General features: G+C 40.9%; 1 protein-coding gene across 5 annotated transcripts in view; it reads right to left on the reverse strand.

The window, feature by feature from the left end:
• Positions 1 to 17,825, reverse strand: part of MTA3 (metastasis associated 1 family member 3) — a 166,244-nt gene that overhangs the window by 24,540 nt on the left and 123,879 nt on the right. For 2 of the 5 annotated variants that reach the window (XM_042442499.1, XM_042442507.1), the window contains exon 18: positions 4,201 to 4,355. The exons of 2 other annotated variants lie outside the window; for them this stretch is intronic. In XM_042442499.1, the coding sequence (XP_042298433.1) occupies positions 4,201 to 4,355 (155 nt within the window). Of the gene's footprint in view, positions 1 to 929; positions 1,144 to 4,200; positions 4,356 to 17,825 lie in introns of those variants that run through there. One more of the 5 variants, XM_042442515.1, reaches the window with a different exon arrangement.

The following is a 17,825-nucleotide window of genomic DNA, read 5'->3' on the forward strand; positions in this document are numbered from 1 at the left end:
GAAAACACTGCTAAATTAAGACACATTATATTGGTTCATAGTTCTTTGAAGTTCTCAGCAAATATATAGAGATTAATGAGTGCCAGCAAACTTTCCTGACACAGGCAGCTTCTGAAATAATCACAGCCCAATCCTCAAAAAATGTATTAAGCCATATCTCCTCCATCATTACCACCTTCCACCACACTCCAGTGATGAAACCAGAATTCAAAGCACTGGTTGTTAGATTCATGCACATCACTTGATTATTTATTATCAAATGGATTATATGACACTGGAAGTCTAGTAGCCAAAGTGGGGCAAATACTGCGTTTTCACTGTGCAATCTATATATGTGTTGATCTGATGTAAAGAGGAATGATCGGTATGATGGTTTAAGACTCCAGTTTCCTTGGGTTGATTGTGCCTTCTAGACAAACCAATTCATGAAGCTGGTGTGGTCCATTCTGCCATTAGCCTTCTATGCAGTGATGTACAGCTGTTGATAATGTCCACAGAGCTAGCAAGTAATATGAAATTCTCTATGTATGTGACTAGATCTATGATCACGTCACTCAGCACTGTGGTCATTGGGATAATATATGTGAGGATAGGCTGATCTATGTTCTATAATGATCATACAGAGAAGAAGCACATACAAAAGAACCATCTAAACATCCATCAAAACTGGAAGTACTGTTAGGCTGGTTGCCTCAGGTAATCAAGCACTACTGCATCCACTTTTCCCGTTTTTAGCAGAGGCTGGAAGGTGGTGTTCCTGCTTCTTTTTCTTCTTTCATTGCTGGGATAAGTTTTCAAGAAATCAAGAATAGGAAACAATGATAGTTGCAGCCCTGCCCTCCAAGGAGAAGGAGAAGCCTGAAGAAGGGGGGGGGGGGATCAATTGTGGTGGTAGCAATGCCATCACTACACCTGATTTTTGTCCTCCCTTAGTGTAGGGCCACTGTTGTCATTTCCTCTTCTTGTTTTCTTTGGTGAGGAAAAAACTATGCCACCACCATCTCATTCTCCTCCAGTTCTTCTGCTGCCTCCTCCTCTGGCCTAAGGGTTATGATGGGTGGGATGTAAGGTGGTGCTTTACATTCTTAGATGGCAGGAGAACCTCTGCTTGCCAAGACAAGTATGTTCATGCTGGTCTATGGTCTATAATAATGAAACAGAAAAGTAAACACACACCCAAAGACCCTTGTAAACTGCTATACTAAATATGAAAACTGAAAAGGCTGGGCAAAGATTCTGGGTCGGGGTATTGTTCATACTAAACTAGATATCTAAATCCAAATCATAATTGAAAAAGGAAGCCAGTAGTTTGTGATGAATCAGGTTTTAAAGTAGAGAAGCAAGTAATCTGCTTGTCATCGAATCCTGGCTACTTTAATTAAAAAACAAAACAAAATAGAGGACATGAGTAGCTGGAATAAAATACATCTAGATATGAATTTCTTCAGCCATCTTACATATGACTAATGTAAGCATTATTGGGGTTTCTGAAAGTTGTTAGGCTTCAAAAACACTCAGCTTTAAAAAAACTAACACATTATATTATCATGTCCATGCACAAGGCAGGTAAATGTTGGGCTGCCTTTATTCACATTCTTTGTCATCTGGCTGTACTGTGTGCATTTCCCAAGTTGTACCAATATGAATCAAAGCAAACAAACTCAGAACATTGACACACATATAACCAGTGGCTGGTTTGGTTTTTCCTTCAACAGATATGCAACATATGAACAATATTTTTGCATGTAGTGCTTGGTCTGGGTTTTCTAGATATATGCAGAGATTAGGGATGTAAGTCTTCACTCATTTGGTAATTGCACACATGAATAAAAACTTTCCAAGAATGTCTCCCAAATGAGATTACAGGAGTTTAACGAGAGTTTATGTAGTTTTCTGTGATTATTTTTGTATGAAAATGGGTATGCAAAAACCCCCATAAAAACAGTGGATGAGGAGAAAACAAACAAACAAACAAGCTTCATTTATATACCGCTTCATACCGCCTAAGCGGTTTACAACTGTAAACTAATTTGCCCCCAACAATCTGGGTACTCATTTTAGCGACCTCGGAAGGATGCAAGCCTGAGTCGAGCTTGAGCCCTTTTGCTGGTCTTGAACTCGCAACCTTATGGTTTTGAGTGAGTGGCCACTGTGCCACCAGGGCTCCAGAAAGTTCTGGCTGTGTCGCTCTTACTTGAGGGGAGAAATATATCAACACGGTTGACAATTTTTTTCAACTGTGTGCATGTTGAGAAAATGTCCTTATCAAGGAAAATCTGTAAATATTTTTTACATCCCTAATGTAGAGGCATTTATAGATGACTCTATATGTGGGTGTGACATCCCAAATATCCTAATACACCAGCAACCCAATAACATCTCCTGCAGCATAGTGTTTGAAGCTGCTGCTGTTCCATACAATTGGTTATGCAGAAACTCAGGATGTTCCTCCCCTCCCCAACTCATGAAATCCATCTCAGGCTGTTTGGGACAATGAATCTATGCCATAAATATCCCATCCAAGTACCTGTGTATATAGTCACGCGCACACAGAAATGAATATACATCTGAAATAAATCAGCTTCTTTCTCTACATATTGAAGATTGGGTTGCATCATCAAGCAAGCCATCAAATGATGAGCTATAATTGAGGGATTTCCATAGCAATCAGTGCATTGGGAGCATCTGCACTCATAAATCTTTGTGCTTGTAAATAAATAAAGAAGGGTGCTTTGATTTAAAAAAAAGGCTGAGCAAGTATAGCATTGCATGAGCACACCATTTTGGTTCTTTACACAAAAATAAATCAAATAATAAGCAGACAGGGATGATATCAGAAAGGATTTTTTAAAAAAGAAATCTCACTATGACAAGTACTCTAGAGTTCTTTAAAGGTAAGCCTCTGGCAGCTCTAGGCTGACCGAGAAGTGACTTAAGCAGGACCCAAATCTCGCATCAACAAACAGCACTTATGGCTGAAATCAATGCTCACCAGTGCAGTGGTGTACAAAACTCATTACTATTAAAAATGTTACAACACTGATTTTTCTTTACTGTGTGGCAGCAATATAAAATATGAACTGGAAAAATGCAAATATAAAGAAAACTCAAAACAAAAAATAAAAACACATACAGAGACACACAAAGTATAACATCTTTGGAGCCAAGTATAATAACCAGATACCTTTTCCTGTTTACCAAATCTGCCTTAGCATGGGAGATTATGAAACTCACCCCCCCCCCCCAAAATAATAATAATAATAAACAGAAGCATGTATTATGGCATATTCCCCTAGACTTACATACTATAAATCCTCTGTTCTCATCCAAAGGCAGTCTCTCAGATTTATCAGTTATGAATATCCCAATTAATTATGCCTTCTTTAGCAAACAAGACAAGTACCATTTATTCATATTTAGGATCATCCATGCCTCATACAATGTGTGGGTTGTAATTTTTCATTCTGAACAACAAAGGTCCCACTTAGGTTTATCATATTTTGTGCAATTAACAAACTCAGACTATTCAGGATGATTTCTGGTGCCCAATAACTATGTCAGACTTCATAAATTGTTGTTACATGCATCACTGTGCATCACAGTTCATGGAGCAACCGTGGCCATTGGCCAGTCTTTGGAACAGTGGCGCCAAACAGTACACATGTCCAAAATGCACAAATATATTTATGGGACCATATTGTTGAGGTATGGCCTACTCAATGTAAAAGATTGAAGGTATCTTCACAATATTATTCTCAAATGTAGCATAAGGAAAAGTGGCAACCATTAACTGATACATTAGGGACCACACTGGGCTAGTGTTAATCTTCTTTGCACTGGATGATGAGCCAGTCACTAAGAAGCACATTCCTGTCTCAATAATCTATAATATGGATTCTATTCCATGGCAAAAATAAAAGTACGACAGAAGTTAAAGAACTTTTAAAAATGTCAAATAGAGCCTTCCAGTACAGAATGACTGTATTAAGCCATTGTGAACTGCAGATCAAATGAGACTATTGAACTACTTGATTTGAATGCCTACAAATATGTCTGTGGCACTCCACTGGAATGTACATGTGTAGATGCATTGTCTTCACACCAATACATTTCAACTTTGTCAGCATGTCATCTAGCAGTTTGAGGAGCTGCCTATGCTCCTGGTTCATGTAGGCTCCTATCTCCCCCATTTTCTCTTACCTGGTCTCTTCTGTAGCAATAAAGAAACCATCATCAGGAGCATTGAGCCAGTTTTGTCTCTGCCTCTTGAGCAACGGTGTAACGCTTGGCATAAGGTCACTTGTGCCGACTTGTAAAGTTTTACCATTAGTGGCATAGAAATCATGCGCAGCTTGCTGAAATCATTACCAAAACAAACAAACAAAAAGATTTTAGAATTACAGACTCTGATCCAATAGAAAGCGTTACTTTGTCCTTGTATTTCCCCTCCCAGGACAATAGCTTCACTGTCACCACAGTAGTGCATTGAAACCCACTTTTGACTTTTAGATGTTATTGGGTTGCAACTCCCATCATCCTGGATCACTGGCTCTGCTGGCTGGGGCTGAAGGGGATATGAAAAGTATGTCAATTCTAGTGTGGAGATGAAATACCTAAAAATGTGTTTGCTGTAACGTCACCTAGTAAATTTCTGGCTCAAAGCATGCTGAATGCCATTGGCCCATTTTTGGAAAAGGCAACTTTTAGACAATAACTCCCAGAATCCCCAGCATGGCTTAGGGATTCTGGAAGCTGCCATCCAAAATGTAACTTTTCCAAGCTGTATTACTGACCTAGGAATCTCTGTTCATCTGCTATGTTGGGCTGTGGTGACTGAAAGGAAATAAGCATTTCCCTGTCTTGCTCAGTGTCCCTGTAGAACCCATTATAGGAGGAAATGTGCTTATTTATCACTCTTTTTCTTAAAATTAGCCATTAAATTTGCCTTCTAGTCAACCATTAATGAGTACCAATGGGATTCTAGATGGCTACTTTACATTACTGCAAAAAGTATGGCACTGCAAGCCCAACAGGCAGCATTGGACATTTAATGCCTTTGCTGACTGTGTTCTAATTCTCAGCAGGGTTGACCTTGGCTACATTACTGTTTCAGAGCTTAGGCCATGGCTCTGGGGACAGAGACCTTGCTTTTTTTTACCTACTCTGCAAGATCACTGAAATACTACTGCCCAAACATTTCGTGCTTTTGCAAAAGCAATTGGAACCATCTCCATCCAGGGCTGCACAACACAATCATAAACTTTGAGATGCAGTCACTTTGAAGGTAATGTCAAATACAATGCGCCCACGTATTGCTGTAGCAGCATTTCCTGCATCAGTGATGCAAAAACTACATAAATATATAAATCACTCTTCTTCACACCCTAAAAAGGCCAGGAACACCCTTTAGCTTATACATCTAGTATTTCACTTTATTGTAAAGTGCAATTCCATGTGACATCACCTTCAGCATTTCAAATGAGGTTTTGCGATGTTCTCCCCAATTTTGCTCATTCATTTTCAAAAAACCAAGATGGCTGAAAAAGGCTATTCAAATGATGAAATTATATTCTGTTTCCACCAGTTTAGGATAATATGTGGCTTCATAAAACATTTGGCAAAAAAGAAAGAAAAAGCATTAAGGAATTAAAAAGGGACTAAATTGGTATGGACAATTTCTACTTGCCTACGGTCCAACTGCCTGCAAAAGATCATGCTTATAAAGAACAAGCCCCCTCCCCAACTGTATATAGTGCCCAGAAGTAAGAGAGGTTTACATTTCGAAACAAACTAACCCCATTTGAACTTGTGAACTAAGTGGCAATAGTGAATACACTTATCCAATAGGAATGCATTTTTTTCACTTTTCTAAATTTTGCAAACATATTCTTTGTTCAGTGCCCACACAAACATACACAAACCACACACTGAACCAAGAAATATGTTTTATATCCCTCTTTCTCCCATGATGGGATCCAAAGCACTTTACACAACACATACAAAATACAGCTACAACCATTAAAAGTACAAAAGTTAAAACAATAAATAAGCAATCAAATTAAAACAGTTTAAACAGAATCATCTCTTGACAAGAGTCTTTCTGAAACACATCAGTAGGCAAACAAAAGTCTTTTAAAAACACAGCAGCAGCAGCTTAATAACATTTTGGTCCACAACAACACCAGAGTACATCCTCATTTCCAGCAATTCGTGGTATTCTCCTCTCCCACCAGCTTGCGCTTAAACAGTGTTTTAAGTTATCTAAAACATGTTAATAAAATGAAAGTCCATACCTCTATTAAATAACCTGCGGTCAACAGCCAGTTTAACAGTCAAGTGTGTCTACAATTAGTGCCCAGCTGGTCTGACATCAATCAGGAAAGATTTTAGAGCACACATAAACAGAGAGTCTGTGAACATTTAGAAGAATGCTATAACACGAAAAGTCAACATGGGTTCTGGAGAAACACTCATGCCAGACAATCTGATCTCCTTTTTGAAAATGTTACCAACTTGGTAAACAAAGGAATGCTGTACATATAGCATATCCTGATTTCAGTAAGGCCTTTGACAAGGTCCCCCATGATATGCTTGCAAACAAGCTAGTAAAATGTGGGCTTGGTGATGTAACTGTTGGGTGGATTTTGTAATTGATTGACTGGCCAAACCCAAAGGGTGTTCAATAATAGCTCCTTTTTGTCCTGGAGAGAAGTGACTAGTGGAATGCCACAGAGATCTGTCCTGGGCCCAGTCCTATTCAACATCTTTATCATTTCCTGCTACAGAGAGGAGGAGGAGAAGGTAGCTGGGCAGCCCATTTAAGTGGTGACTGTTTAATTTTTTTTTTAACTCTAGAAGAGTGTGCTTGTAGTCACATCTTCAGTGAGTCACATCTGTGAGTCACTAGGGGCGGAGCTAGCAGACTAGCTCTATATTTTATTCTATTTTTATTTCATTTTTTGTTCATCCAAGGAAATCTACAGCAGAGGCAGAGTTGATTGAGCTCACTGCCACAAATTGTTGAAACATCAGGGGCTTTAACGTTGGTCTTTTCTGGAGGATTTTTTTTTCAGGAGAGACCCACAGTCCTATTCCAGTAATTTCCTAAGACTTTTCAGTATGGACACTGACGGAACCACGGCAGTCACCTGCAACACTTGTGGGATGTTTGTCTTCTTTCCCACAGAAGTGGAGAACTTCACATGCCCCAAGTGCAAGTTAGTAGCCCTCTTGGAGAGAAAGTGCAGCATTGGAGTCCAGAGTAGCTACACTTCAGCATATTAGGGAGCAGGAGATTTCCTGGACACAACAGAACTAAACAATCCTGGATGATACCACACAGAGGAAGATGCTGGAACCAAGGAGGTAACTTCACATACACAGGAGGCAGACAGCTGGAGGAATGTCACACAGAGAAGTAGGCCAAGAAGGGATTGTTCGGGGAGCTTGCAGCTAGAGAATCGATCGAAGCTCTTTCCCTTATCAAGGAGGAGAAGAAAAGCAGCATGGACAGACTTCAGTGACAGAGCAGGGGAGCCTGAAGTCCCCACCCGAGGGAACAGTCGCTGCTAAGCCTTGGAGGAGGCATGTGTCGTAGTGGGGGACTCTTGCTGAGGGGTACAGAACAGTGATATGTAGGCCTGACAAGAGGTCTCGAGAGGTGTGTTGTCTTCCAGGTGCAAAGATCCGTGATGTGACAGAGAGGCTGACAAGACTGGTCAAGCCTACTGACAAATACCCCTTCCTTTGGTCCACATGGGAACTAATGAACTGCAAGACACCGCCTCAGAACATCAAAAGGGATTACGAGGCGCTTGGTAGGAAGCTGAAAGGATGGATTACAGGTTGTCATCGTCTCTTCTGCCAGTTGAAGGGCTGGTCCAGGAAGGGAGAGGAAAATAGCGGATGTGAACAACTGGCTTCGCAGATGGTGCCGCCGAGAAGGATTTGGATTCTTTGATCATGGTGCTGCGGTTCCATGAGGAGGGACATCTTGCAACGGACAGGTTGCATCTCACGCCAGTTGGAAGAATGTTTTTGCCAACAGTCCAAGAACTTGATCAGGAGGGCTTAAACTGAGTCCCGTGGGAAGGGAGACAATATTAGGAAGGCGAAAGGCTGGAGAAAATAGTCAAACTGACATAGAGAAACAGAAAAAAGTGCAAGGACCCAACATGGGTGGCAAAAAAACTTGCACAAGCAGCAAGTAAATGGGACCCCGTGGTCTGCGATGTCTCTACACTAATGCACCAGAGCATGGGAAATAAGCAAGAAACTTGAACTCCTAGTACAACAAAACAAATATGATATAATAGGCATCACTGAAACCTGGTGGGATGATCTCATGATTGGAATGTGGAAATAGAGGGGTATAACCTTTTTAAGAGAAATAGGCCAAACAGGAAAGGAGGAGGAATAGCACAATATGTCAGAGATATTTACACCAGTGAAGAGTCCAGGACATCAACATGGAAGCCAGGTGGAGAGCATCTGGATAAAAATTAAAGGGAGGGAAACAACAAGCATGTTACGGTGGAGTCTACTACAGACCCCTGTAGCAGAGTAGAGGCGAAGAGGAGAGAGTTGGGGGAGGAGAGAGTGATCAGGTGGAGAGATAGAGAGGAAGATCCATGGGAGGAGCCAGAGGGGAGAGAGGAGGAGTCAAGGGGGGAAATAAAGAGGCAGAATAGAAGTGCGCGGGGAGAGGGAGTAGACGTGGAAGAGTGGACGCGGAAAAGCGTCGAGTAGGAGAGACAGGGTAATTCATAGCCCTCAAGGGTCGGCCAGCCTGTATCCCTACAGAGAAGCAGAGTCCTAGACCACCAGGACCCCATGAGGCCCTCAGGCTGAGAGACCCCAGGAGGAAGGAGACTTCCCTTACCCCAAGGAAGGGGACTGAGGACGGAGAGATTCAGGAAGACTGGTGAGTGGAGTGGTGGATAGTACAGGAAGTCAGTGGAACAAGGACCAGAACCCCAGATGAGAGAAGCCGACAGAGAGCCTCTAGAGAAGCACTCAGGTGGGCGACTGACCAAAAGGGGCCCAGAGTCTGAAGACACGGAGGAATTGGCCCAAACCTGAATAAGGGAAGTGGTTGTTGTGTTTGCCCGGGACTGGGGACAGTTGTTTGGTGGTTCCACTTGGTTGATTATTTTGTTTCAATAAAGACCTCACGGTTATTGCAAACTTTGGCCTGGGAAAGTTTGTTGCGCACGTGTTGGGAAGGATCAAGCTTCCATCATGCAGCCCACGGCACCAGCCCCGCCCACAACCCCCAAGTCAGACGGAGGAATTGGATGATATCTTTCTAGAACAGATGACCACACAGTCAGAAAGAAAGATGTAGTAGTGATGGGCGACTTCAACTATCCTGATATTTGCTGGAAGTCAACCAGCAAAATCCTCAAGGTCTAGCAAATTCCTCACTTGCCTGGAAGACATTTCATTATTGTCCAAAAGGTGGAAGAGGCAACAAGGGGGTCAGCTATTTTGGATCTGATCCAACCAACAAGGATGACTTGGTTAATGGGGTACAAGTGGTGGGATCATTAGGTGGAAGTGACCATGTTCTCCGGAATTGTTTATCAGTGGTACCCTCGGGATACGAAATACCCAGGTTATGAAATTTTCGGAAAACGAAAAAAATCCCATAGGGAATTATTGTTTCGGGTTCGAATGTGTTTTTTCGGGTTACGAAAAAACTTTTGGTGCTTTTTTCTCGGCTTTTTCGCACGAATCGCGGCTTTTCCCCATTAGCGCCTATGGCAATTGGCTTACGAAGGCTTTTCGGGTTACGAAAGCGGCCGCGTTACGAATTAATTTCGTAACCCGAGGCACCACTGTACAATGGAAAGGAGAAGCCAGGCATAGTCAAACGAGCATTCTAGACTTTAGGAGCGGATTTCAGTAAACTTAGAGAGGTATTGAGGGGATCCTGTGGTCAGATATACTAAGAGGAAGGGAGTTCAGGACGGATGGGAGTTCTCAAAGAGAGATACTGAAGGCACAATCTCAACAGTTCCAGTGAGAAAGAAAAATGGGAGGTGTCCAAGAAACCAGATGAATGACTAAGGAACTTTCAACTGAGCTAGGTTTGAAAAGAACAATTACAAGAAGTAGAAAAGGAGGAAATCACAAAAAAGAATCAAGAAATAGCAGGCATGTGCAGGGGTAAAGTCAGAAAAGCTAAAGCGCAGAATGAACTCAGGCTTGCTAGAGAGGTTAAAAAGAATAAAAAGAGATTTTTTGGATTGTCGCAACAAAAGGAAGAAGAAGGAAACGGTAGGGCCACTGCATGGAGAAGATGGCAAAATGTTAACAGGGGACAGAGAAAAGGCAAAATACTCAACACCCTCTTTACCCAGTCTTCTCAAAAAGGCAAAGGGTGCTCAACTGAGGTAAATGGAGCAGAGACAAATAGGGAATTTCACACAGATAAGTAAAGAGATAGTACAGGAATACCTTGTTAATCTAAATGATTTAAGTCTCCAGGACCAGATGAACTACATCCAAGGGTACTAAAAGACTGGCAATGTAATATCAGAGCCATTGGCAATAACTTTGAAAAGTCCTGGAAACAGGGAAATCCCAGCAGACTGGAGGAGGGCAAACGTTGTCCCCATCTTCAAAAGAGGAAAAAAGAGGATCCAACAATTATCGTCCAGTTAGTCTGATATCATACCAGGAAGATCTGGAGCAGATCATTAACAGAGAGTCTGTTAACATCTAGAAGGCAATGCCATAATCACAAAAAGTCAATATGGGTTTCAGAGAAACAAGTCATGCCAGACAAATCTGATCTCTTTCTTTGATAAAATTACCAGCTTGGTAGATGAAGGGAATGCTGTGGATTAAGTTATCTTGATTTCAGTAAGGCCTTGACAAGGTTTCCCATGACATTCTTGCAAACAAGCTTGTAAATGTTGGCCTAGACAAGGCAACTGTTACATGGATTTGTAACTGGTTGACTGGCCGAACCAAAGGGTGCCAACAATGGCCTTTTTCAGCCTAGAGAGAAGTGACCAGTGGAGTCCCACAGGGCTCTGTCCTGGCCCAGTGTTATTCAACATCTTTATCAATGACCGGGATCACAATTGGGAGCATACTTATCAATTTGCAGATGACACAAAATAGGAGGAATAGCTAATACCCCAGAGGACAGGACAACATCAAAAGATCTGAATAGACAGAAAGCTGGCCAAAGCTAACAAAATGAAATTCAACACAGAGAAATGTAAGGACTGCCTAGGGCAGAAAATGAAATGCACAGATATAGAATGGGGGAACACTGGCTGAATGAAAATACAGGTGAACATGTGAAAGGGATCTGGAAGTCCAAGTGGACCCACAAGTTGAACATGAGTCAACAATGCGATGCGGCAGCTAAAAGGCCATGCAATTTAGGCTGCATCAATAAAAGTATAGTGTCTAGATCAAGAGAAGTAATAGCGCCACTGTATTCCTCTGGTCAGCCCCACCGGGAATATGTGTGTCCAGTTCTGGCACCACAATTCAAAAAGGACATTGAGAAACTGGAGCGTGTCCAAAGAGGGGCGACTAAAATGGTGAAAGGTCTGGAAACCTTGCCCTATGAGGAACAACTCAGGGAGCTGGGGATGTTTTAGCCTGGAGAAGAGAAGGTTAAGAGGTGATATGATAGCCCTGTTTAAATATTTGAAGGGATGTCATATTGAGGTGGGAGCAAGCTTGTTTTTTGCTGCTCCAGAGAACAGGACCCAGAACAATGGATGCAAGCTACAGGAAAAGAGATTCCACCTCAACATTAGGAAGAACTTCCTGACAGTAAGGGCTGTCCGACAGTGGAACACACTCCCTTGGAGTGTAGTGGAGTCTCCTTCCTTGGAGGTCTTTAAGCAGAGGCTAGAGGGCCATCTATTGGGGATGCTTTGATTGGTTTTCCTGCATGGCAGGGGTTGGACTGGATGGCCCGTGCGGTCTCTTCCAACTCTATGATTCTATGATTCAATGACTTGGATGAAAGGCCAGAGGACAAACTTATCAAATTTGCAGAAGACACCAAATTAGGAGGAGTAGCTAATACCCCAGCGGACAGGATCAAAATTCAAATGACCTTAATAGATTAGAAAGCTGGGCTAAAACTAACAAAATGAATTTCAACGGTGAGAAATGCAATATTCTGCATATAGGTGAAGGAAAAATGAAATGTATAGATATGGGATGGGGCATCTGGCTTAAGAAGACTACATGTAAAAGGATCTAAGAGTCCTAGTAGACCACAAGTTGAACAGTGTGATGTGGCAGCTAAAAAAGCCAATGTGGATTTAAGCTACATCAATGGAAGAAATGGTGCTATTTTATTCTGCTTAGGTCAGGTCTCATCTAGAATACTGGGTCCAGTTCTGGGCACCATAATTCAAAAAAGATGTTGACAAGTTGGAGCGTTTCCAAAGGAGGGTCACCAAAATGGTGAAAGGTCTAAAAACCATGCCTTATGAAGAGAGACTTAGGGAACTGAGTATGTTTAGCCTGGTGAAGAGATGGTTAAGAAGTGATCTGATAGTCCTCTATAAGTATTTGAAGGGATGTCATATTGAGGATGGAGCAAACTTGTTTTCTGCTGTTCCAGAGACTAGGACATGGAACAATAGATGCAAGCAACAGGAAAAGAAATTCTACCTAAACATTAGAAGGAGCATCCTGACAGTGAGAGCTCTTTGACAGTGAAACACACTTCCTTGGAGGGTGGTGGAGTCTCCTTCTTTGGAGATCTTTAAACAGAGGCTGGATGGCCATTTGTTGGGGATGCTTTGATTGTGATTTCCTGCATGGCAGGGGGTTGGACTGGATGGCCCTTGTGGTCGCTTGCAACTCTATCAGTCTATGATTCCATGCCAGCAGAAAAAAGAGCAGAGAGGTAGACAAACTAGCCTCCCACGGGAGAGAATTCTACATCCTGGAGCAACTACAAAGAAAGTCTTATCCTCACCAAATGTTGCAGTGACTGTGGCAGGCCTGAAAGAAAACCTCTGCAGAAGACTGTAAAACTCAAGCCTGCCTCAGATAGGGAGATACAATCTCTTTATATAGAAGTCCATAAGGTAGTAAAAGTATGTTCAGAAATGCATATTGTGTGAGGAAAAAACAGCACTCAGAATCATAGATACATATGAATTTTCATGCAGGTTGATTTTATTTAAATTGTGTTTTTATTCTGAAACAGAATGGTATGTAGCTATAATGAACACATTGACTGGAACAGAACTTGGACATATTTGCCAGTATTCTACATCAGCTACTTAGTTAAACTTACATAACTAAGAGCCTGAGAAAAGAAAACTGAAACAGAACAGAAAAGAAGTACATGCCACAAAAGCTCTTCCATTCTTTTTCCAAGGGAGATGGTTATAAAAGCTTGCCTTTTGTCATGCTGGAAAAAATCTGTTTCGCAAAAGGCACACTTTTACAACCATCTATCTCCCTAATGAAGGAGAACAGAAGGCCTACAACACCATGCAGAGAGGCAAGGAGAAAATCACTTTTCTTTCTCTCTGTTTTGGTTTTGTTTTCTCATGCAATAAGGCTGTAAGTAATTTCTCTTGGTCCAACACCTCTCTCCCAATCTGATGGAAACATCATTTACTTATACGCTAATCACTGGCAGATGGGGCCTCCTTCTCTCCTTCCAGATGATACACAGTCAATTAGAGGGGTGGGTGTTAATGACTTATCATCATGGCAATAGTGCCACAATTGTGGCTAGGTAGCAACTGTGAATATGAAAGAGTTATCTATATTTACTCATCTGCAACTCTTTCGTATTAATGATCACCAGTTAAGTCATGACTGAGATACTATTGCCATTATCTTAAGTCCCCTATCTCGATCAACTTTATTGGACATCAGCTGCATGTGGAGGAGGAGGTCCATTCTGCCAGCAAAGGAGTTAATGACGGAGTGGAATTAGGGAGGTATTGAGTTATTCCAGATCCATTCTTCCAGCCCAGACACATAGCTATAATGCCAACACATAGGTCAGGTAAGTGTTGTCTTCAGAAATTCCAGCATCCCTAATAATAATAATAATAATAATAATAATAATAATAATAAATTTTATTTTTATACCACTTTTCCAGAAGATCAAAGCCATGTATACAAAATTTACAAACACATCCCTAGAGTAAAAGAAGTTTGGATTCAGTTCAGCCAGTCCTTGCCCATCTTGTCCAGTTACGATCATGCTGTAGTTTTACTGCTGCAAGCTACTACACTGTCATCTCAACACCCACAACGGACCACAAGACAGCAACAGTGATATCACTTGACCCATATGATGGTCTTCCACTACCATTTTGGAGGCAGACCTCATAACTATAAAAGTACCTAAGATTACAGTTATACTTCAAAAGGAGTGAAGCTATCCCTTGTTAAATTACAACTGTAATGCAATGTAATGAAACACTGTTATTAAGAAAAGAATTAATTGCAAGTAAATCATTATTTATAACTAATTACTTCTGAATAGAACCACTCTCTTGTTCCATTACCAGCATACCTTCCAAAAAAAGGGAGAATACAACAGACTGTGGCAACCTCTCCCCCTAATATGATGGAGTCAATGTTACCATTTTGCCCATAAAACAAGTACTGTAGATATAATTTGAAAGGGTGTGGCCCCAGCCCCCTTATCCACAAGGTGATGCAGCAGGAGACATTTACAGAACTGTTCATACTGTATCTATGGTTGATTCACTTATTTATTGAATTCATTTGCTTTTCACCAAAAAAAGGCACTCTAAGCAGAAGAGAATACTCAGATACGCACATAAGTAATAATACCATCCTGAATATAGCCAATCAATTGAAACACAATTAAAAACACAAGGAAGAAAAAGCCAATACCCAAGGAGTTAAACCCTCTTCAACAACAGATCAGCTTACATTCCAAAGGCCTGCCTGACTAAAACAATATCCATGCCTGCCGGCAGGAAAACAACATAGCAAAAGAAGGAATTCTGAGAATTCTTACACAAAAAATCAGCTGATTCATGTAATCGTATTTATAGCCTGCCTTTTCATTTATGAACTGAAGGGACTAAACTTAGGGTTCCTGGGTGGTTGCTTCCTCAATCTTAACTACTGCATGGTTGCTGTATCATAAGCCTGAGACAAGTATAGGATAAGCTTTCCAGTTAAACTAATTCATGTAAGTGAGGCATACACATAGGTTGAAAGGAGGAAAGGAGAAGGTGACAATTGTGTGGAAACTTTTAACAAACTGTTTTTTCATGTTTCTCTACATGCAGGCATCTAATTTCCATGGGAGGGGATGGACATATAATCTGAGGCAATCTTAGAGCCATACCACATGAGAAAAGAAATCCAAAACAGAGTGAGCGAGTAGTGGCTTTCTCCATCCCACTCCGCATAACATCATATCACTTCCATTCTCTTTCCAAGGCAGATGGTTTTTATTGCCCTGGAAAAATCAGTTTGACTAAAGGCACACTTTTATGACCATCTTCCTCAGGAAGAAGAACGCAAGTGCTGTGACATTATGCATGGAGGCACGGAGAAAGCCACTATTCTCCCACTCTGTTTTGGATTTCCTTTCTCATGCAATAAAGCTCTTAGTCACTTGGATCATGTAAACAACTAATGTCATGCAACTTTGCCAACACCACAGATGTTCATTGGATATGGGAGGTGCACTGGCTCCACCAAAACCTATAAAGGGATGTAAAACAAGCCTCACAGATGGCTACCCACCTAGTTTTGAAGATGATTGGCATTCATAGAAAGCTCCAAACGAGACCACCACCTGCAGTCCCAAGCTGGATTAAAATGGCTCCTTTTTAATCCGGTGTTTGGGACTGCAGGGAAGCATCAGAATGGCTTCTGGCCATTTTGGAGGCATGTGTCATGTAAATGCCATGCCCTTGAAGTGGCTGGAAGCTGCTTCATTTAGCCCATGTGTTTAGGGTCATGGCTTCCAGGGAGAGTTCAGGCTAGATCTGTTCAAGGGCCCATTTGTTTGCCTTTGTATCCTCAGCACTCTTTTTCAGCACCACATCTCAAATTAGTTCATAATCTTCCTATCCACTTTCTTCACTCTCCGGCTCTCGTATCTGTATATGCTGATGGGGAATACAGTAGCTTGGACAATTCTAAATTTAGTACTCAGTTGAAGATCTTTACTGTTTAGGGTCTTGTCACTTCCCTTCCTATTTCTAGTCTTCTGATTTCTTGGCTTCAGTCTCCATTCTGATCAGTTTGATCTAAGATACAGGAATTATTTCACTGTTTTAATTTCCTCATTGTCTGGGCTGAATTTATATTGATCCCCTGTGGTAATGATTTTTGTTTTCTTTATGTTCAGCAACAAGATTGCCTTTGCACTTTCTTATTTGACATTCCTTAGTAATTTTTCCAAGTCTATGATGTTCTATCTTCACCCCTTCTTCTTCTAACCCTCCTCTTCATATGATATTTTCTGTGTACAAACTGAACAAACAGGGTGATCCTGTGCCTGATCCCTTTTGCCAGTTGGGAACCATTCTATTTCTTCATTCTGTTTTTTAACTTAACTTGTGTTAAGTACAGATTTCTCATCAGGACTAGCAAGACTATCAGAACTGAATTTATTATATACATGATTTGTGTATGACAGATTTAGAAAATGAAGTGCAATCTCCTTAAAAAGCCAGGTGGAGATATTGTTATGATACCATGAAGGCAATAACATGAGCAGAACTTGTAATCAATCAGGAAACATGGATATGGGGAGCAATTCCGATTTAATCATAAAGCTAACATCTGTTTCAGACTGTTTATGCCACTTCACTGTTCAGTTATTTTTCAACAAACAGCTAGCATCCAGATTTGTACTCTGGAGAAAGTGAAGACCAGACTCATAGCAAAAGATCTCTTTGAAGCAACAAGTCATAGAACCAGCCTCGAAGTCAGAAAGGTTACACTGCAGTAACATGCTTACCTGGAAGTAAGAACCTTGTGTAAACAATGAAGTGTATAAATAGTGCATGGCAATATCACATTAATTCTACTAGGGGCCAGCACGCTCTACCTATACACATAACTAATGCTATAGATGAATACACATACATACATACACACACACACACACACAGAGAGAGAGAGAGAGAGAGAGAGAGAATGTAGACTTCTATGTACTAGACAAGACTAATGTTTTAAATCATTTTTTAAAAAGTACTCTGTGTAATTAACTTAAGAATTTGCTGTGAAAGGATGCCACAGGCTTATGTGGCTTTAAATCTGCTACATTAGGATGGAGCATTTTAATCCTCCACAGTCACATCTTATTGCAGAAGTCATATAGAACTAGATCTGCACTGCAATGATTCTGTAATATTGTCACTTGCACAGTTGTAAAACAAAAAAGCTCCAAATTTCAGATGCTTGCCACTAAACCCCAAAATCCTCTGGGACAAAATATCTCCCAACAAATCGATAGCTTTTTGTCAATCAGTTTTTGTCTTTGTTTTGCTTTGTCCCAGGTACATACTGGAACAAAATTATATCTTGTGCTGTTTTTTATTTGTTTGTTTTTAGTTAACCGTAATGCAGCAGTTTGGCCTCATTTGGGGAAAGTTGAAATGTCTTGCATTCAGACACTCAGTTCACTGGCATCGGGAAATAACTGACTTTCATTCTTCCATGTGTTTTCTGGCTATCTTTGTTTGACTGCACACACAGATTCTCCTTTGGATGTGCAAATACTCTTTTGGACAGCTCTAATGCTTAGAATCCTCTGTCTAATTATTATTATTATTATTATTATTATTATTATTATTATTATTATTATTATT

This window comes from Sceloporus undulatus, chromosome 1 (assembly GCF_019175285.1).
Source record: "Sceloporus undulatus isolate JIND9_A2432 ecotype Alabama chromosome 1, SceUnd_v1.1, whole genome shotgun sequence".
NCBI classification, from domain to species: domain Eukaryota; kingdom Metazoa; phylum Chordata; class Lepidosauria; order Squamata; family Phrynosomatidae; genus Sceloporus; species Sceloporus undulatus.